Raw genomic sequence first — 23,665 nt, forward strand, 5'->3', positions numbered from 1 at the left:
GTCAGCCAGTGCGTTACATTGTTAGGCCTGCCTGTCCGTTCCTCGGCCCCTGCCCTGACAATTGCTTGTTTGATTGAAGTCATTGGATTACCTCTCTTACTATTGGTCTGCTCTGGATTCTTCTCACTATCCAAACTCCCACAGGAATACTACAATGGGTAGTAGATTACACACTTCCCTACATTTCATGGGGAAGGTGGGTGAGGATATAATGTACAACAAGAGGTGGTCTCCAGTTAAAGATGACCATTTACTCAGGAGGTACAGCCAATCTGATAAACAGTGGTGATTGCATGGATTCAGCCAAACCTAGATTTGGCCAATAGAGGGGGCAACTCATGTTTAAAGTAGAACTATAGACAACACTTTTTTTTGGACGGAGTAAGGGAGGGTTATAACCCCTCTCAAATGTTTTTTGCCATCTGTGTCCCATTGGGGAGATATACATTCACTTCCAGTCCCATAGCCAAAACAGGAAGTGAGAGGAAATCCCTACAAATAAAGGAATGGGAACCTCCAGGTCACCAGAACTAGTGTCCCCATCAGAAGATTTTTCCTCTATCGCTTTTGTGGGGACATCCCAAAACTTGGGATTTTCTTTTGCTTTCACTTTCAATGATAATGGTAAACAGGACAAATAAAGGGGCTTAATCCCCCCAACACGGGTTGGGGGCACAGACAGCACTGAATACCTTACAGGGGTTCTAATCAATTACCACTCTGTCCAAAACTAAAGAAAACGTTTGGCCTTTAGTTACACTTTGGGTACATTGGCTTTCTTGGCAGATCGGTGACTTATGGCAAACTTCCACTTACAGATTGCCAATCTGCCATGCAAAATGCTCTCCTCAATTACATGAACTAGTAGCAAGTAACTGGCAGAAAATACCAATGCAAAAATGTTCATCTATTTTATAGTCTGCTTCTGGTTTTCTTGCAATCCCCTGCATGCCTTAGGTCACTTAGACTGGGAGAGGATGGGTCAGCACTCTGAGCCAATTAGGGTTCTTTCATTGCATAGAGAACCATCAATGCCCACTGTCTACTAAGCAGGCTGGGGGAGGAAAGGTGTAAAAAAAAAAAAGAACATCAGTAGACTACAGGGGAAAGGAGGTGCATATACTGTATGTGGTGAATATTATTATTATTATTATACAGTATTTTTATAGTGCCAATAGTTTGCTCAGCGCTGTACAATATAACGTGAGGCAATACAGCAACAATACAGTTCAATACAAGAGGGATATGAGGGCTCTGCTCCTTGGAGCTTACAATCTAGGATATAACGAAGATCCTGAGATAATCATTTCTACTTGGAATATTGCTGTAACATTATTTCAGTACTATGTTTTTTTCTGTTGGAGAGAGGGAAAGGCTGAGATACACTGGAGGCATGCACAGCATCCATAATGATTTAACATTCTTTCAGGGAGAGTTCCATGCTAGTTATCTAAGCACAGTGAGAATAAGATCTGCAGCAATTAAATGTGTTGCTTCCATAATGAATCAGGAGAATAATTAGTAAGTGATAGAGGCTCTGTAGTTAAGACACAAAGCAAACTAACACATCAGAGAAGTCTTACAAGTAAGGCATACTCATATGTATTTAATACAGAGGTTCCTTTGAGAATATGGATTGGCTGTGTGCAATCCCTGATGCTACATTTGTCACTGTAAATATATATATATATATATATATATATATATATATATATATATATATATATATGGAAAAAAAACCTTTACAGCTGAATTGGATTTCATGACAACCAGCGAGAGAAAGAATAAAGTAGATGTAATCCCTAAATTAATGACATTTGCCAAGCTAAAGCACTGTCTATTATAAGCAACTGCCATTTTTTTTTTAAAAAAAACATTTATTTTTACCTTGGTTTTATCTTAGCGCTGCTGGTACTTCCTGTCTACACCCCCCGGCCACTTTATTAGGTGCACCTTGCTAATATTGTATTGGATGCCCTTTTGCCTTCAGAACTGCCTTAATTCTTTGTGGCATAGATGTTGGAAACATTCTTCAGAGATTTTGGTCCATATTGACATGAGTTACTGTTGCCTTTCTATCATCTCAAACCAGTCTGCCCATTCTCCTCTGATCTCTGACTTCAATAAGGCATTTTCGTCAGCACAACTGCGGCTCACTGGATAATTTCTCTTTTTCTCACCATTCTCTGTAAACCCTAGAGATGACTGTGAGTGAAAATCCCAGTAGATCAGCAGTTTTTGAAATATTCAGACCAGCCCATCTGTCTATCATATGCAACTGCCATTTTTTTGAAAAATAAAAACCTTTATTTTTACCTTTGTTTTATCTTAGTGCTGTTGGTCTCCTTTGCAGCTACTTCCTGTCTACACCCACCTGCCCCTTTATTAGTTACATCTTGCTAGTACCGTGTTGGATGCCCTTTTGCCTTCAGAGCTGCCTTAATTCTTTGTGGCATAGATTCAACAATATGTTGGAAACATTCTTCAGAGATTTTGGTCCATATTGGCATGAGTTACTGTTGCCTTTCTATCATCTCGAACCTGTTCATTCTTCTCTGACATCAATAAGACATTTTCGTCCACACAACTGCCTCTCACTGGATATTTTCCCTTTTTTGGACCATTCTCTGTAAACCCTAGAGATGGTTCTGCGTGAAAATCCCAGTAAATCAGCAGTTTTTTAAATATTCAGACCAGCTCGTCTAGCACCAACAACCATGCCACATTCAAAGTCACTTAAATCCCCTTTCTTCACAATTCTGATGGTCAGTTTGAACTTCAGCAAGACCTCTTCACCACTTCTAGATGCCTAAATGCATTGAGTTGCTGCCATGTGATTGGCTGATTAGCAATTTGTGTTACCGAGCAATTGAACAGATATACCTAATAAAGTGGCTGATGAGTGTATATGAATGCATTCAAGTGATGGCTGCATGGCATTTCTTGGAAGGTTTTTTGGTGGTGGTAACAGTGGACCATGCCTGTGTAATGTGTGTTGAAGCAATCACTTGTAGTCTCTCCCCATTGGAAGCCCCAGTGACAGGGTTACAATAAAGTAGCACTATTGGGAGACAGCAACAGACCATTGTCATCCTATTCGAGAAAGTGCCTGAACAAGGATCTTCAAGAGGTTGTAAAAATATCCGGTCCCTGCAAGATAATGTCACAATGTGCTATTATGCATACTATCGCATTTTGAAAGACTTACAGTACCTTAAGAAGGAAGCCCTCCAGCAGCTTGCTGTCACCTCTAACAGAGCTTCCATCTTCACCTGGTCTTCCTTCCGGGTTCACGAGCTCCAGGGTATTGAAAGGCCGAGCTGCAATGACGTCACTCCCACATATGCGCACAGGAGCCACTGCCATGGCACATTCCTCTGGCAGGATGGCTTTAGAGCATAGTGCACATGCGCTGGTGACGTCACCAGCTGCAGAATCAGTGAATATATCCCAAACAGTGTACGTTCAGGAGATATTCCCAGTAGCTACAGATAGGCTTTACCAGCTTACCTGTAGGTACAAGTCAACAAGCGGTGTTTACTCCCCCTTTTATTAAAATATAGTCAGGTATTTAATAAACGCTGCATATTTAAACACATTGAATATGGTTTTTGACACATTATGACGCTTACATTAAATTTTAATGATTGGACTTAGGAGCAATTTAGAGCAATTCTAAACCCAAAATAATAAAAAAAATAATATAGTGCATTTTAATTTTAATTTTTAATTTTTTCTTGCATTTTCACCTAGTAATCCTGTGCATAACAACCTTCCTCTCTGTGCTTACACTTCAATTGTATCAATAGAGAGCCATTGTTGTCACCAAGACTGGACGTTAAAGATGTCTTCCTCTGTTATAGCAGTATTAAATCCAAAAGCAATTATTTATTACTGTATATTGCAGCTTACCATTTCTTAGATGTAATGATTTGATTCATTTTCTTTAGGTTATCCTTCTACTTCCTTCATAGAGATGAGACAATCCATTTAACACTAGTAGGGGTGCTTAAAATGATCAACTTTTACTTAATTATGTAAAACCTTTATCCCAAAAGGAAAAACAAATGTTTGCTGTAACTGATTATAAATTCTGAGCTGGAGTTTGACTTCAATTTGTTAGTGTATATAAATCTGCTAGTACATCTAGTACTAGCAGATGTTGCTATCCAAGGGTGTCCCCTGTGCTCCATCATGCAGAGTGGGGGCACTCTAATACAGGAGATGCGTTACTGGCCAGATCACCAAGGGAAAACAGAGAAAAAAAGTCTAAAAAAGATAACTAGTGCAGTCACCACATCTAGGGATTGGTAAACTGCAATATATTACATTTTTGGATTTGGGTTTAATACCACTTTTTAATCTCTATGACGTGGTGGAGTGGATAATTAATACTTTAGAGAAGGAAGAAAGTTGTTCGTGCTTTCAGGTCAGCTAACAGGAAGTGACAAGGACACTGCATTTCTGGCAAGTTCAGCAGGAGTTTTCTGTAATTGCAAAAACATGTTCTTAGCCTGAAAAATAAAAAATAAGCAATCACATCTAAGGACAGTAAGCTGCGATATATTACTTTTTGTTCTAGGGTCAGGATATGTTTTAAGTTGCATTCATCCATTTCTTATTTAAAACCACTAGTTTGCATTTTTTTCTGAAACCACTCAATAGAACAGGAACACAATAAAATGCAAAAAAGCAAAAAAAAAAAATAGCTATCTACAACTGTAAATTAAATAAACTTGATATGTCAGTGTATAGTTTGCTTCAATAAACAAAAATTGTTAAAAGCAAACATTTGATCATAATACATATTGTTATCATGGGTACTCTTCAAACAACTAATTCAGTTGTAGTCCATAAAATTCAAAATCAAAGATTAACATAAAATGTCAGGCAACCAAATCTTTATCAGAAAGGCAAAAATGAGAAAGTAGTCAGCAGTCAGTGGCTTGGGCTGAGGGAGAAAGATCTGCTGGAATACAGCCAGCTCTACAGAGAGGGATACAGGAAGATAACTAGTAGAGAACGTTTGTTGACAATGGAGTAATTCACTGAACAACTGTGTGCAACCATTCATATTTCCAAGAAAGAAAAGGCCAGAACTGGTTTATAATATTAAGTATAATAAACAAAGGGTTAGCAGATACAAGAAGGGAGAAACAAGCTGCAAGAATAAGTGGCAGTTGATAAAAAGATAGTGAGTTGATCATAGAGCAATCAAATCAATGTCAGAGGTGCAGTCTGCAGTGGCTTGATACATACCTACTGTAAAAGTGTTATTTTTGAACAGAAATCTAAAGATGTAGCCTTATGAATGGTTTGCACCTTGTGGTGAACCCTCTGTATTTGCTCTCATGAAGTCTTCTCTTGATTGTAGACTTTGACAATGATACGCCCACCTCCTGGAGAGTGTCCTTCACTTGTCTGGATGTTGTGAATGGGTTTTTCTTTACCATAGAGAGGATCCTGCGATTATCCACCACTGTTGTCTTCTGTGGACGTCCATGCATTTTTATGTTGCTGAGCTCACCAGTGCGTTCTTCTTTCCTCAGAATGTACCAAACTGTTGATTTGGCCACTCCTAATGTTGCTGATGGATTTCTTTGAAGGATTTGCTTCATTTTTGAATCCTTACAATGGTCTGTTTTACTTGCATTGACAGCCCCTTTAAACACATGATGTAGGTTCACAGCAATAGATTCCAAATGCAAATACCACACTTAGAATCAACTCCAGGCCTTTTACCTGCTTAATTGATGAAGAAATAATGAAGGAGTAGCCCACACCTGGCCATGAAACAGCTTTTGATTCAATTGTCAAATTACTTTTGGTCCTTTGAAAAAGGGGGGATGGCTGCTCTTAAGAGCTGTAATTCCTAAACCCTTCCTCCAATTTGGATGTACAGTACATACCCTCAAATTAAACCTGAGAGTGTGCACTTTCAGCCCATATCCATTATATTACTATAGCTTGAATATGTTTTTGTAAATACCCGGAAAAAACTAAAATTGTGCCTGTGTCTAAATATATATGGTCCTAACTGTATGTCCGGTGCACAGGCAGTGTGGATTCAAAAAGAGTCCTGTGCAATTTCTGAGTGTGGTCCGGTTCAGGTGCGGATTAAAGGCTATTGACTTCAATGGCAACCATTTCTAAACTGCACATGTGTGAACAGAAAAAAATCCTGACCTGATCCTGTCCTGAACCTGATGTAAACCTGACCTGAACTATTGAACAACTACAGTGTCAGTTATCTGTTCCGTGGGCTATGCTTTCTGTGCAGGAATCCAGCAGAAACTGTTGGAACTGCATGTGAGACCTACATCATATATCATTTAATTTGAGGTGTATTCTGGAAATGTTCATGTTCAGTATTTTCTGAGGAGCAGAAGAAGCAATGTAGGCTATATGGGTTTAGTAGATCCTTGCGATTGGGCAAGTTTATTCAGTGCTTGGAAAGTCAGAAGACCAATCCTAAAACAGAAATTCCACACTTTACTGGCAACCCACTAAGAGTGTTAAACTAAGAATAATGTGTAAGTAGTGAGGTGCTTTTGGCAGTAATTTAACTGCAGAATTTTGCTCTGACTGTAAAGTTTTCAGGGTCTGTTCTGATAGCTTTGCATAGAAAGCATTACTATATTTCAATCAGGTGCTTTTGGCTGTAGATTAACTACAGAATTTTTACACTGACTGTATAGGCTTCAGGACCTGTTCTGAGCCCTGCGTAGAAAGCATTACCATATTTAACTTGGGATACAAGTGCATGAATTCGTTTTGGTAGGTCTTCTTGAGGAATAAGGTGCTTACATTTTGATCCTTGGATGGAAGGAAAAGATTTAGTCAGATGCAACATTTGAAATCTAATGAATCTTCAAAGAAGTGTGCAACTAGATGCTGTTCATTCACTCCAATACCAATAGGTTTTCTTTAAAATGTTTTGTACTTAACAAAAAAAAAACTTTATTAAGGTTACTTGTTTTTAACTGCAGATTAAACCGTATAACAGGATTGTTCTACATGGAAGAAAAAAATATTTGAAATATATTTTAAAAATATTCTTCCCAAATATATTACCATATATTTGAAATGCTACAATTATGGCCATATTCAATATATATATATATATATATATATATATATATATATATACACACTGCATGTTGAAATGTGTTTTTATTACAAAATATATGAAAAGTATTTTTAAAAATACATTTAAAATATACTGTATGTCTTTAAAAATACAAATCTACATTTTTGGAATGCATTTACAAATATATGTTAAAAATATATTTTAAAATTACTTTTTTATGTAAAAAATATATATTTTTTAAAACTTTTTAAAAATATATTCTTCAGATTTTTCTTTTAGTAATACAAATGCAGCATATATATATATATATATATATATATATATATATATATATATATTTATTGAAATATATTTTGATATATATTGAATACGGCCAACAGTGTAGCATTTCAAATATATGGCAATATATTTGGGAAGAATATTTTTAAAATATATTTAAAATATATTTTTCTTCCATATGGGTACTTACGGTAAAATCCATATCTTGGAGTCCATTAACCTCCCTGGCGGTATGATTATTTCAGATTTTTGGTGCTGAAAGCGGTACCATTTTTTTGCATGGAAATATGTATTTTTTTTATTGTAGGCTGTAATTTTTAGGAAAAACTCACTGAAATCTGTCCGAACAAGAGTCTAGTAAACATCCCGGGTATGATAAAATTTGAAACACAAAATCATAAATTATAATTTAATAAATAATCATAAAAATAATATAAAAATAATCAAAAATTTAATTCAATAATATAATCAAACCAAAAACACTGAAATGTGAAATAGAGCGCCAAGTTCGCACATTGCTGAGCTCAGTCGCAAAATCGTTTTCAGTTTCTGATGACGAATTTCCCCCACGAATCATTATCACTCAATTCTGCAAGTGGTTCTGATTTACTATCGCTGTTCTCTAGCTGATCTAAACCGCTTTTGACCTAAAGGGACACTTTTTGGACGCCATGGACATTTCTCAGTTTCCAGGCAGAAAGAACAGACAAAATGCAGGCAGGGCGCAGGACAAAGCACTAGGGACAATATGTATGTGAAATAGGTTGAAACAGCATTGTTTTACTGTGTAAAATGTAAAAAAAAAAAATGACATTTTTTAAAATTTTTAAATTTCCCGCCGCCGGCCGCGCCCGTACGTCCCGACTTCACAGGGACAGGACACAGAAGCCTGATGCCGGCATCGGCCGGAGGAGATGGCCGGGGACGCTGCAGGGGACACATCGTGGGAGCGCAGGGTAAGGTAAGTGAAGAACACATGCCGGAGCAGCGCCGCATGGTATTCCCGAGTGTAGCTCGGGGTTACCGCTTTTGGTACTGAAATGTTACCCCGAGCTACACTCGGGAATACCGCCAAGGAGGTTAAGAGACACAGAATTCAAGGACAATTTGATTATATTGCCGCCTACAGGAGTATTTGAGAACTGGCAATAAAAAACAGCCAGATATAACTACCACCCCACCTCCCCCCCACACCCACACACACATTCCTTGCATGTCCCAGTTTGTGGAAAAACAGTGCTAGGAATACGATCATAAGGAACCTATGCCCCTTAAAAAATTCTAAAGAAAAAAAAAAAGAAGATTTTAGGTAAATACAAAAATCTTAATTATTTCTTGTTTATTAAGGGACATGGGATTCAGAGACAAATGGGACTTCCGCAAGCAGTTCAGCTGAGGGGTGGGCAACAGTAACAAAACATTGACAGGCCCACATAACAAAACAACAAAACTATGGGCTGCATGCAACTCTAAGAGCTGCCTGAAGAACTTTATGTTTGAAGCTGGCATCAAATGAGGCCTGAACTGTACAAAAGTCTTAAATAAAGAATTGGAGACTAGCAGCATTTGGAATAGTTTTCACATTTTCCAGATTTTCCCTTTGATGGCACTCAGGGTCATGCTAATCCATGCCTAATTATTCCCACAGGATCATTTTCTAGCAAAATGTGCCTTCCATGTATGATGGTAAACCTTGCAGGAAGTAGATGTACAAGTCTTTAAGAGCTTGGGAATTACCAATTCAGAGAGGACCGTGTCTCTTAAAACCTTGGCTTCGACAGCCATGCTGTAAAAGCCAGCAACTGTGAAGGAGGGTGGTAAACGTGTCTTTGGGATATAAGATCCAGTCAATTTATAAGATCCCACTGGATCCTTCAAGCAGTTTGATGAAGTCAGTGTATCACATCCACCCAGGCCAGTTCAGAGCTATGAAGATAACCTGAATGCACACCATATAATTAATGTAGAGTGAACAACGAGGAAGAGGAGGAAAGACATGGATAGGATTGTACCTCCAGAACATCTGCTTCCAGGCTGGCATTCAATGTTAGGATCTACCAAGAATTTAGGGGGAAGCATTTTCCCAAACCTTACAGCTGAATTCCCAACATGCCAGGATAGGGATAACTTAGTCCTGTCAGTCGAGATGATTTAGTCTAGAGACTGGACCAATTTGTCCCATGACGACACAATGTTGTGTTTAGGGGTCTGGAGTGGAACTAAGCATATGGAACTGTCTCATAACAGGCTGTCATCAAGCCCAGAATTCTCAAAATGGTAGGAAATGTTAGGGCCATAAACCAGTAGTGGAAGCCTTCCCAAGGTCAGAAATACAATGACACAGCAGGAGGATTCTCATGCTGAAAGGCAGGAACAAAGTGTAAAGTGTAATACACAACACTTCAGCTAGTGACTCTCCATAGAGACCAACAAATAAAGGGGGAGTAATGGCACCCAATGGTTCTAAATTGCAACTATTCTAATAAAAACAGTGACTCCTGGTGCTTGACCTATACAGCCTACCCATAAATGAGACTTCAGAAACTGCTGTCATTATAATAGGATTTTCTGAAACAAAGCAGCACAAAAAAAAATTATGATGGAAATATCACATTTTTTTTGTTTGAACGTTTTTTGTTTTTTTTAGCGAAGCATAAGAATATACTATATATTTGTTTTGAAAAGGAGATTAGAAAATATTTCACCTAAATAGTGGATGGAGTCAGTTGTCATTTATAAAAAAAAAAAAAGATTATAGACATGCATGGGAACCATATGTAATGCGTGCTTTGTTTTACAATGAAGCCTTTTCTCTAAGCAAAATATAATCATACAGAAATTAAAATTGATTATTTTATATTTTGCAGATTATATTAAAATATGTATGCAGATGAGAGTGAAAATCCTGAAAGCACTTCAATAAGTCTTAAATAAAAAACAAAAAAAGTACGGTATCTTAGAAAACTGTATAGACAGTGACAGTCTAACCAATCTGACAGCTAGAGGGTGCTGATGCACTGTCATGAAAAGCTCAACAGACTAAGATCTTGAAATAAAACTATATTCATCCAGAAAACTTTTTTTTTTGCATTTGTGTGTGTGTGTGTGTCTCTCTCTCTCTCTCTCTATATATATATATATATTCTCTGTATATATAAAACCTGTATATACAGTATATATATGACCTCTACATTCATTACAAAACACCTTATTTAAAAAAAAAAAACTATTGCAAACTATTGAAGCAATCTTTGCAGATCAGACGTGCAGAAATTAATACTTTTGTTTTATGAAATCTCCTACCACACACACTTCTTTTCTCCAGACCCTACCTTTTTAACAAATAAAAAGTTGGGCTGAGTTTGTTCAGGGACCAAAAGGAAGTGAGTCTGACTGCTGATACAAATTGGTGGTCTTCATTCCAGTGTATTTTAGGGCCCAAAACATGTGGGAAGCAAAACTGTACCGGGATGGGCAAGCCCTATAAAGAATATCCAGTGAAATTAAATATAATCACCACACAATCAAAGTTAATTACTCATAAATCTTCCTACGATAAATGTGAATAACTCAATTACATCATTGTTCAAAATAATAGAAATATATATAAATTCCTTCTGAAGCAGTCACAATTGGATGACGAAACGCGTCAAGGCTGTGGTCGGATCACGTCATCATGTACAGGAACAGTAAGTCGGCCATCTTGGTGAGGTATCTGAAGCCATTGCTCAACCTTAAGGGAGAAATTAACTTAAAGAGGCAATCTATTCTGTGTGCACTGGATATAGTGAGATCTGACATCTACAAAGTGGTGTGGATTGGTGCCCTTAAAGGGCAAGGCTCTGTTTTGACCTATAACGCAGGTCAACTTTCTGAGGTATGCGGCCTCACTGGAAGGTTATGGAAGCACTTTTGAGATAAAGGATTGGTGTGAACACAGTTGGCGTTAATATTGGAAATGGATATTTAAAGTGGAATTTATAGAGGTGGAGAAATTCTGATGGACTTTATTATTTAGTTTTTTGTTGTTTCACTGCATATTGAATTTATATATATTTGTATTATTTTGAACAACAATGTAATTTGAGTTATTCACATTCATCTTCGGTAGCTTTATAAGTAATTCATTTGATTGCGTGGTGGTTGTATTTAATTTAACTGGATATTTTGGGTGTGGGATCACATGACATTACCTGCTGCAATCAAATCAATATATTGAATTTGGATATGCACTAATTTTATTTATATATATTTATATTTAAAATTTTTGGATTGATTACCATATGGTTGAGTGGCAGCGGGGGAGATTTTTGAATCAGTGCCTATAAAGAATATATTGGATAAAATATTTGAAAATGTTTTACAGAGATTTTATATTTAATTGTCATTGTTTTTTAAAATTAAAATAATAGAACCAATTAGCAAAGTGCGAAGATCCATGCCAATAAGAACTGTCCTTTTATTGAGCTAATTTAGGTAAAATAAAATGTAATTGTTTCTATGGGTCTCTGCACCTGTGTTATCTTTACTATTTTGCACTGTTTTATGGAATTAGCTGCCTTGGCTGCGCTTATGTTTCACAAAAATGAAATATACCTTAAGATATGGATGTGATGGCCTTCCAGAGGTAACTTCTGATCATATAATGACAAGCAGGTGCCATTGTTGAAATTCCAGAGTAGACTTTGCCATCATTTGCATCTTCAGTGATCAACTAATCTTGCTATGTGTTATCCAAATTAGTTAATGCTTCCGCCTAGCTAGTAGAGATTTTTCTAGCGTGTGAATGAGCCATACCACATATAGGACAATATTTACTGTGACAATACATATGTGCAGTTACTCACAGCAACCAATGAGATCCCACTTTTCCATAGTTAGTCGAGGGATGAGACAAAATATAATTGCCTTATAATATAAAGCTGAAAGCAACATTAAACCCAAAAGCAAACATTTATTATATTGCAGCTTGCCAATTCTTAGATGTGATGGCTGCATTCACTTTCTTTTTTAGATATTCTTTCCTTTATTTTCATCTGGTGATGCAGCCAGTAAGTCTGTTGTTTTTCAAAAGCACAAACTGTCTTCCAGATGTATCAGTTTACAGAGATGAGATAAACCATTTACCATTGACAGGGGTGCTTAAGACGATCAGCTTGTATTTATTCCTGTAAAACCTTTACCCCAAAAGGTATAAAAAAAAATGTTTGTTGTAACTGATTATAAAGCATTAACTGAAGTTTGGCTTCAATTTGTTAGTGTATTTGAATCTACTAGTGCATTTAACACTCCCCTCCCCCCAGACTGACAATGCTGCTGTGCAAAGGTGCCCCCTGTGCTCCTTCATCCAGAGTGGGGGCACCCTAATACAGGCGGTCATCACATCTATGGATTGGTGAGCTGCAATACATTAAAACTTTGGTTTTGGGTTTATTTTAGCTTGAAGGACAGAAAGTTTTTTTTTCCATGTGCAATTTTACATAACTACTGGATGGCAAATAGCAAACTGCCAAGAAGTGCAAGTTTCCTTCTTCCTAGTTATTGTCTCTGTCAGCTACAGTGTGTTACCTGTAATGCCAAGTGTTAGTTAATACCAGGGGCGGACTGACCATTTGGAAACTTGGGCACTGCCCGAGGGCCCGGGGTCATTAGGGGGCACCATGGGATGCCCCTGGTACCTTTTTCATAGGCTTTTTTGAGTTTGGCCAAGGACACAGGGGCCCCATGATCCCCTATTGCCCGGAGGCCCCCTGAGTTGTCAGTCCACCCCTGGTTAATACATTCTCTCTTTAAAATCATAGGGTGACTTTAAAATGTATGTAAACCCTGAATCAATGAACTTCTCTTATTTGTGCCCTTTGATAAGTTAAATATATCACTGAAAGCTATTTGTTATGTCAGTTCAACAAGTGCAATGTCAGAAATCTACAACTGTCTTGTGTACTGTTCTCACTTCTTGTGTCATCTCAGTTCTTGTCTTGCACTACAGGACAATATCTACCTATGCTGTGAAATTATGAGAATAATTGAGATTCAGTGGCTTAACAACAGACAACTGGGCAGAGCAGACACCAAGGGATGGATTTATTAAATGCAAATAAAATGGAAACTGTGCAAGTGCAGTTGCTCCAGAGCTTAGTAAATGAGATAGAGCTTCACATTGCAAAGAATATTCGTGCACATGCAAGGGGAAAGAAAACTGCATTTTTGCGTGCACATGATTGGATGATGGAAGTCAGCAAAGCCTAAAGTGGTTCTAATGGCTGAAATTTTTCTACCTTCGTGCATTATATACATGAAGTTAAAAAAAACAACAATCTTTTTTTCCAGCTTCCCTGCAAAGCCCCCCTTATACTTACCTGAGCCAATCTTGATCAAGCAATGTGCAAGAGAGCAGCAGCTCTTACGGGACTCTCTCTATCCATTGGCTGTGACACAGCTAGTGAGTGGGGGGTGGGGTCAAGTCCTGCTGTATGTGTCTATGGATGCAGACAGCAGGACTGAAAGCGAGCCAGCATGAGCGCACCCATAGGAAGCCTCTTCCTATTGGGGCACTCGCTAAAGAGGAGAAGCCTGGAGAGCTGGCAGGGAATCCGAGAAGAGGAAGATCAGGGCTGCTCTGTGCAAAACCACTGCACAGATCAGGTAAGTATGACATGTTTGTTATTAAAAAAAAAAATATATATATATATATCAATCACACACTATAATGCCAAAAGTATTGGGACGCCTGCCTTTACATGCACATGCAGTTTAATGGCATCCCAGTCTTAGTCCGTAGGGTTCAATATTGAGTTGGCCCATCCTTTGCAGCTATAACAGCTTCAACTCTTCTGGAAAGGATGTACACAATGTTTAGGAGTGTGCCCATGAGAATTTTTGACCATTCTTCCAGAAGTGCATTTGTGAGGTCAGGCACTGATGTCGGACGAGAAGGCCTGGCTCACAGTCTCCGCTCTAATTCATCCCAAAGGTATTCTATTGGGTTGAAGTCAGGACTCTGTGCAGGCCAGTCAAGTTCCTCCACCCCAAACTGGCTCATCCATGTCTTTATGGACCTTGCTTTGTGCGCTGGTGCGCAGTCATGAAGGAACAGAAAGGGGCCATCCCCAAACTGTTCCCACAAAGTTGGCAGCATGAAATAGTCCAAAATGCCTTGGTATGCTGACGCCTTAAGAGTTCCCTTCACTGGAACTAAGGGGCCAAGCTCAACCCCTAAAAAACAACCGCACACCATAATCTCACCCCCACCAAACTTTACACTTGGAACAATGCAGTCAGGCAAGTACCGTTCTCCTAGCAACCGCCAAACCCAAACATGTCCATCGGATTGCCAGACAGAGAAGCGTGATTGGTCACTCCAGAGAACACATCTTCGCTGTTCTAGAGTCCAGTGGTGGCATGCTTTACACCACTTCATCCGACACTTTGCATCGAATTTGGTGATGTAAGGCTTGGATGCAGCTGCTAGGCCATGGAAACCCATTCCATGAAGCTCTCTATGCACTGTTATTGTGCTAATCTGAAGGCCACACGAAGTTTGGAGGTCTTTACCTATTGACTGTGCAGACAGCTGGCGACTTTTGCGCACAGTAAGCTTCAGCATGCGCTGACCCTGGGGTCTGTCATTATACATGGCCTACCACTTTGTGGCTGAGTTGCTGTTGTTCCTAGTTGCTTCCACTTTGTTATAATACCAATAATAGTTGACCGTGGAATATTTAGTATCAAGGAAATTCCACTGACGGACTTATTATACAGATGGCAACCTATCATGGTATCAAAACCAAAAATAGTGAAGCGCTAAAATGAATCCCTAAATACACACACCGTGCATATAATATTAAGTGAAAACCATACCTCATAAATAAATTATATCCGTGACATAAAAAATATCAATATAAAACAAAATATATAAGGAAAAACTTTTCCTTGCCCTTAAATTAATTCTTCAAATCAAACATTAATAAAAAAATCCATAATATTGCGAATAAACAGTGATGAAAAAAAAATATATATAAAAAACTGTGTTAATTAACATATATATATATATTTGTGATTATTTCTAATAATAAATGTGACAACCTAACAGAATAAAAAATATAAAAAAATGTGAATCTCAATCAAATGTACGTGATTATTGTGAAAAAACCATATATTAAACTATTACATAAAAAAATCACTAGAACTTGTGATATTTCAAATATGAAAAAGTGTCCATAAATGAACAAACACAGTCCATGCAGTAAGGTGAAAACGACACTCAGTGTTCTTCACTTCTAGTGCTCATAAAAAAGAAAGGGAAGAAATCCTCCAATGGCAGCAATGCCTGCTCACCTCCCCAACTCGACCCGCAAAGGGCCACAAGGCTATAACTCTCCTCCAGGAAATCGTTTGCTTCCAAGCAGCTCAGTAAGGAATCACAGGACCTCCTCTCCACCTCCTCTCAAACGTCATATAGGACACAAACAGAGCTTCCCATAGTGTAATACCATTTGTTTATTTAAGACACTCCATATAACAAACTGTTTCCACTCACATGCGTTTGGTTAATAAAATGCAGTCCTCCTCATTCCCTGGGTGCATTCACATGTAAAGAGGGAAACCAATATGGTCGCTGTGCTCGGACATCCGTCCCCACGTGACCGGAAATGATGTGTCTCTGGGCTGGGAAAAACGTGCCGTTTTTTAGGCACGTTTTTCCCAGCCCAGAGACACATCATTTCCGGTCACGTGGGGACGGATGTCCGAGCACAGCGACCATATTGGTTTCCCTCTTTACATGTGAATGCACCCAGGGAATGAGGAGGACTGCATTTTATTAACCAAACGCATGTGAGTGGAAACAGTTTGTTATATGGAGTGTCTTAAATAAACAAATGGTATTACACTATGGGAAGCTCTGTTTGTGTCCTATATGACGTTTGAGAGGAGGTGGAGAGGAGGTCCTGTGATTCCTTACTGAGCTGCTTGGAAGCAAACGATTTCCTGGAGGAGAGTTATAGCCTTGTGGCCCTTTGCGGGTCGAGTTGGGGAGGTGAGCAGGCATTGCTGCCATTGGAGGATTTCTTCCCTTTCTTTTTTATGAGCACTAGAAGTGAAGAACACTGAGTGTCGTTTTCACCTTACTGCATGGACTGTGTTTGTTCATTTATGGACACTTTTTCATATTTGAAATATCACAAGTTCTAGTGATTTTTTTATGTAATAGTTTAATATATGGTTTTTTCACAATAATCACGTACATTTGATTGAGATTCACATTTTTTTATATTTTTTATTCTGTTAGGTTGTCACATTTATTATTAGAAATAATCACAAATATATATATATATGTTAATTAACACAGTTTTTTATATATATTTTTTTTTCATCACTGTTTATTCGCAATATTATGGATTTTTTTATTAATGTTTGATTTGAAGAATTAATTTAAGGGCAAGGAAAAGTTTTTCCTTATATATTTTGTTTTATATTGATATTTTTTATGTCACGGATATAATTTATTTATGAGGTATGGTTTTCACTTAATATTATATGCACGGTGTGTGTATTTAGGGATTCATTTTAGCGCTTCACTATTTTTGGTTTTGATACTTTATTACTTATTGGTTAAGGCAGAGTGTTAGCAGCTGTTAGGATAGGGACTTACCCATACTAAGCGCAGGAGGATATTCCCATTTATTAACCTATCATGGTACCATGCTTGAATTCACTGAGCTCCTGAGAGCGACCCATTCTCTCACAAATGTTTGTAGAAGCAGTCTGTATGCCTAGTTGCTTGATTTTTTTCACCTGTGACCATGAAGTGATTGGAACACTTGAATCAAATGATTTGGAGGAGTGTCCCAATATTGGCAATATAGTCTGTGTGTGTGTATATATATATACATATACATACGCACACACCTTTAGAATCACTTTTAATCTTATTTACTAAGCACCTGCACTTGTAAGGTGCACAGTCTATTTGCCTTTAGTAAATTCACTCCACGTCTGCCAATTTCAGTTCACGAAAAGGCATGCTGTGTCATTCAGTAAGTGAAAATTAGTAGCTGAGAGTATTTCTGACAGATCATCAGATATTTTTCTGCACTTGTAGGGCCCTTAAAGAGATAAAGCATGGGTAAGGGCTAGTTTGCGCTGCAATCCCTCTGTTCAATGTGTAGTTCCACATGCTTGTTTACATGCATTTGTAATGAGGTGCATTTCCAGTGTGTTTTTAGGCATTTTTGTTTTATATATATATATACATTAGTTTGCATTGTGTTCATGTGTATTTATGTACATTTCAGTACACTTACATGCAAAAAAAATACAACATGATGCACTGCTTTTAAAACACACATGAAAGGTAAACTAGGCTTATTAAAAATCCATTCTTTTTGCTTGCATATGTGTTCATACTGTCTGTAAAAATGCATTTGACTGGTGATGTATTGCTACACATGATTTAATTTTACCCTGACATACACCTATTATCATATTTTGAATTCTCCTACAAAATCAGGATATAGATTAAAAAAAAAATTGCAATATGTTTCTAGATATATACTGTATCTTTTCTAAAAACTGATCATGAGTTGTCAGAACTTTCTATGAGATAATCCAGACCTGTGCTGTGTCCAGATTGGTCGCTTTCACCTGTTTCTCTGAACACTCTAAATGCTGTTGGGCTGTCTTACCTCAAATGAAAGTGCAAGAGACCCCTGAAATTTCAGTGAGATACATTTACACTTATGAGCAAAAACTTGAACTCATCTGAACATTGCTCAAAAACGTTGTTTCTGGATTAGCATACTTGAGACAAATTTTAATTTACAGTTTTTAATATGTTTTTTTTTAACACATTAATTATAGCTCACGCAAAGGATACAGCGCAATTTCTTAAATAGATCATTTTACAAAAAATAGTCTTTGATCATTTATCTTACACATTGATAGGAGCTTTTTTAACTCTAGTGTTTAATTATGAAGTCAGTATATATATATGTATATATATATATATATATTATATGAAGAACTGTACATATTTGTTTGGACACAGTGCTATCCAAACATTTATATATATATATTTTCATTTGAAAATAATTAGAATTGACCTTTAAATACTACATATATTGAACTATGATTTGAATGAGGCTCAACGTGCACAATTTTCTTTGTAAGCATTTCATAACTCATCATATGAAAACAGTAGAGGTTGGGGGCATTATGTAAGCATTACTCATAGCCGTGTGTATAGCTGAGTGTTGACCTTACACTTATGTACATCAGTTTAAGCACAGACATTGCAGTGTCATGCTTCCATTTAAAAAAGCCAATTATCATTACAGTTGCATGGCATCTACAATGTAGGATATCGTTCTGCAAATGTAGACAAAATCACAGGTTTGCCTTAAGGAGTGTGAAAGTAATGGTGGCTTGTTTGGTGAACTCAGAGTGAGAACTGGCGCTATCATAAATATACCAGCCAATATATGACATTAAAGAACAAAAAGCAGAATGGAAACAATGCTCTTGAGTACAGGTCGATCCTTTTGGCTTCCGATGGAATGACGGGTTTGGCAGGAGGTGGCTTTTTGTTGTTTTTGGCTTGGGATTTTCCCAGACCATTGTTGACTTCAATTGGTTTTCCATAACAGTCGTAATTGGACAATTCGAAATCTCTAGGCAAGCTTCCAACAATGCTAAAGTCATTGGATCTCAGATCAGATTTAGACGTGCAGACTTTTTTGCATCTTGTTTCTGCAACCTGGGAATAATAAACAGCCAGATGAATTATTGATCTAAGAATATATAAAATAAACATCAAAACTGCAAATGTTACATCGATAGCAGAAATGTACCTGCTGGAAAGCAAAAACTTTTGCCCAAGTTCCAAAAAAAGCCTCTAGTTATATTAGGACATAATATAAAGTTCACTAAAAAGTAGTATGCAATATTGTGATAAAAATGCATTACTCTGCACCGAACATTGGTACAAATTAAAAATGTTTGTAATAGGGGTGGATTTACTAAAGGCAAATAGACTGTGCACTTTGCATGTACAGTTGCATTCATTTTCCCCAGAATTTAGTAAATAAGGTAAGCTCTGCTGATTTCTAGTCCTCCAATCATCCAATCAAAAATGCTGTTTTGTTTTTTTTTAATTTTCCCTGCACCTGATATTTTACACCCTGCACCGAGTATTTTTTACAAAGTGAAGCTTTACCGCATTTACTAAGGAATATGAATGCAACTGCACTTGCAAGGCACACAGTCTATTTGACTTTAGTAAATCAAGCCCATGATTCAATTTATTTTTTAAAATATAAGCAGTATAAATATATGAATTTTACTTGGCCTCCTTAAATATCTGTACAGCAGAGCTCAGATTGGGGGAAGGGGAAGCCCTACAAGGAGCCATTTAATCCAAAGTATCCCCCGAGTTGGCACAGTATCAGCTGTCATACCAATACAAATATGAGCATCTGTAATCATAATGTAATAATGATATAAGAGGAAGACATACTTGTAATGTGCTGATGTGAACTGGTGTACCCGTCCCATTGACCGTATTCTTTTTTGCTGCATTGATTCCCTTTTCAGCTTGTTCAGCCTTTGCAATTTTGGCTTTCTCTGCTTCAATTCTCTTTGGGCTGTTCAGGAAGACCTGGACTACAGCATACTCGACTAGAGAGGCAAAGCCAAAGAGAAGGCATGTGATTAGCCACACGTCAATTGCTTTCACATATGACACCTTTGGCAGCTCTTGGGCTAGGGTAGTACATTCAGATGCCAAGCTCAGAACTGAAAATATACCTGGGGAAACAAGAGGAGACACAATTTAGGATAGGAATATGGAAGCGTATGAATATTAACAAGGGATAAATTAGTTCCATGCACCATATATTATGCTTTCACACACGAGCTTGGTGCCCCTTTGCCATGGGTACACCACCCTGACCAGTATACTAATCATGCAGAAACCTGAAAATGGAGAAGGGGATTCGTTTTTAAGTATAAAATAAATAAATCACCCCTTCAAGTGCTGAACCTGTGAGTAGCACTATGGCTGGCTTACAACTATGCGTTTCTTAACAGTCCTAATAGATATTTACCTTAAAATAGATGGAAACTTGTCATGAAGCATGGGACACAGAACGTTTTCATTTTGTGATCTTTCAGGCATCAACCCTATCATCTTATACTGCTTAGGCTCACACTAAATGTAAATGTGATATGAATGCTACGGCCAATGCAGATCACTGCTGTTTTGCAATATCCTCTGCAATGGGCTGCATTGTGACTTGTAGAAGTGATTAGCTTTTTTGTCTTGGTTCATTTTCAACCATGTACACTATTTGCATAAAGTTTGTATGTGTTGTTCAGGTTTGCATAGATTTCCTCCAACATCAAAAACATACTGAAAACATGAATGGTTTCAACCCAAAATCATTCTTAGTTTATCTTCGCATGACTGTTGAGCTAGGAGAATTAGAGTGTAAGGTCCTTAGAGGTAGGGGCTGATAGAAACCTCTAAAGGATTGTGGAATGTGTTGGAGCATCTAGCCTACTCTGCATTCTTGGCAAGAGGAGGTAATGTTGAACTGTGTATACAGTAGTAGAATTTTGCATGAAAATTCTTAGGAAAATCCATATGAAAATTCTCTGTACATTTGAATGTTGTTCAAAAGTAGTTCAAGATTTTATTTCTTTTTACCATTTGATTTTGGTATGAATGGTGGACTTTACCGAATGAAAACCACATACATTGACGAATGTCAATTTAACCCCACTAATAATTAGAAAAAAGAAAGAATGTTCTTACAAGTAAAAATGTGAAACAAAATTCTACTAATGTATGCCCAGCTTTAGTGTTACCCTGTAAACTAACATGTCTTCCAAATCTGGTCTTAATGCCAGAGCTGGATTAATATCTTCATTACCATAAGCCGTACATTTCTGATAAAGTTTTTGTCAGTCACTCATTTAAAATTGATTGAAATTGAACTTCAGTCTTCCCGTTGGTCTTGCACAGCAGCAGGCTCCTCTCCAGTACTGAAATGACTCTGATTTGATTGTACATTGTGATTTTTTTCCACAGTGTGAATTTTTAAGCTGCAGCAAGTCAGATAGAGCCCACCTCATTTTCCAGCTGGTTGATGTCCGGCATTATCTAGTTCTTTCCCTTCCAGCTTTACTTTCCCTGGTCTGCCCCTTCATTCATTGGATTTCACTTTTTTCAGTCTTGGAAGATTAGCATCACCTGTGGGCATTACCTAGAACAGTCTGCTTGTGAATGCACTCAGGAACACCCACTACTTTCAAATGGACACCCACCTATGAAGGCACTTTGATATTTGTATTAGGGCTCTTTCACACTGATGCAGTGTGGTTTTCCTGCCCCGCAAGTACATCACAGTATACCTGCGGGTGTCTTGTGGGTTACCTGTGCTTAACCATAGACTATTGCATCAGATAGTTTTAGTACATTTTCTAAAAAAAAAACCCAGCAAAATTCCTGCAAAACCACATCACATCAGTGTGAAAATGCCCTCCTTGGGGTAGGGTGCCGTGATGTTTTTAGGAAGCTAAGTACAGCAGCCTGCTGGCCTCTCCCACCAGTCATGATGTGCCTGCATTGAATAGAGAAGCTCTGAGATCCAATGAAGACATTACTGTGTCTAAAATAAAATGTTTACAGTAGATAGCTAAAGTGAAAACATTACTAGGATATAGTCATAAATGAAATGATTCAATACAGCTGTAGAGTGTTTTAAAGTAACTGAAATCATGAAAACAATTTACATACTTGGAAGATGAGTCAAACGTGTACACACATTCGCACACACGTGTATGTAAACAAAAAATGTAGAGTAACGCTAAATAACATAGCAGGCTTGACAGCATAGTTCTTACAGTTGAATGGCACTCCTTAATGATGTGTGATGACCATATGACTGGGTATTTCTCTGGCACCGTCCAATGAACTCATGTCACACATACAGATGAGAATGTTTTACTGACATAATGAAATTGTAACATCGATCTGAGAATGAAAAATGAGATCAGAACATGTGAAATACAGAATTACATATATGAGATGACTTGTAAATCTTGGCATAATACGCAGAGCAATAATGCACCTTTTTTTTAGCAAAATGTATCATGTAAAATAATGAGTAAGATTAAAATCTATTTCCTTACTGTGCATAATTTGGTTGTTTTTTTAAAAAATTCTGCCAAAATGCTGCTGCAGGATTACAAGGGTATTGTCATGTACCTGATAGGAGACTGAAATGATGAGGTCGGCCTCACTTGTGTCACTAGCCCTGATACCACTGGAGGTGGAACAGAGGGTGTCTAGGGACCAGGGGGACAAGAGCGCCAGTAGATGTTGTTTGCAGCTCTTGCAGATGATGACCTTGGAAGACTGATGAACCTCTGATTCAGGCACAGTAGTAATATGCAGAGCTGGTATGGTAGATCGCCAGGTGTGCACCAGAGCAAGGCAGGAAGCAGGGATGGGAGACAGGAGCAGTGTCATAGGAATAGCCAGGGTCATCAGGCGGACAGCAAGGTACAAAATCAGAAGCAAAGCCAAAGTCAGGAGCAGAGCCGAAGTCAGGAACAAGTATCAAGCAGGGGAGTAATCAGAATCAAGTCAGGAACAGGCCGGGTCAGCAACAAGGGAATCACACAGGAACAAGCAGGACATGGGGGGAGCTGAAGACCAGTCAGCACTCAACATGGGCAGAGACACCCTTTAAATAGTCCATCTGGCGCCAATCTTCACCGTGCGCACAACTCTTCTCCAGACGTTTCTATGCGCATGCGCATTTCTATTTGCAATTCGTCTCACCGTAAATCTCTTACATTGCCCCCCCCCCTTAGGGGCAGCCTCCGGATGCCCATTAAGGCTCGTTTTTCAGGATGAAGATGGAGATAGGCTCCAACTAACCGTGGAGCATGGACATTAGCGGATGGTTCCCAGGAATTATCCTCTGGACTGTAGCCTTTTCATTTGATGAGAAACTGGGTCTGACTGCCCCTTTTTCTACAATCCAGGATAGCCTCCACCTCGTATTCTTCATTACCTTTGACCAGCAGTGGAGCAGGAGTCTCCGGATCTCGATTGGGAAATCCACTTGGAATATTTGGTTTAACAGGGAGATATGGAATTCCGGATGAATCTGCATATTTTTTGGTAGTATTAACTCTAAAGCCGCAGGGTTAATCTTTCTCTTAATTGTAAATGGTCCCAGGTACCTTAGAATAAGCTTCTTTGAAGGACAGTTCAATTTTAGGTTT

At 38.0% G+C, this 23,665-nt stretch overlaps 1 protein-coding gene across 1 annotated transcript in view; it reads right to left on the bottom strand.

Annotated features, from left to right (window-relative positions):
* Positions 1–18,180: 18,180 nt before the first annotated feature.
* The window catches only part of GLRB (glycine receptor beta), a 165,608-nt gene continuing 160,123 nt past the window's right edge, over positions 18,181–23,665 (bottom strand). Inside the window, exons 9-10 of the mRNA XM_089670411.1 lie at positions 19,884–20,173; positions 18,181–19,124 (exon numbers count right to left, since the gene is read on the bottom strand). Coding sequence (XP_089526537.1) covers positions 18,828–19,124; positions 19,884–20,173 — 587 coding nt within the window. The 3' untranslated portion in view covers positions 18,181–18,827. The remainder of the gene's footprint in view (positions 19,125–19,883; positions 20,174–23,665) is intronic.

This window comes from Staurois parvus, unplaced genomic scaffold, assembly GCF_062004578.1.
Source record: "Staurois parvus isolate SC_StPar_1 unplaced genomic scaffold, SC_StPar_1.0 ptg000090l, whole genome shotgun sequence".
Classification (NCBI taxonomy): Eukaryota; Metazoa; Chordata; class Amphibia; order Anura; family Ranidae; genus Staurois; species Staurois parvus.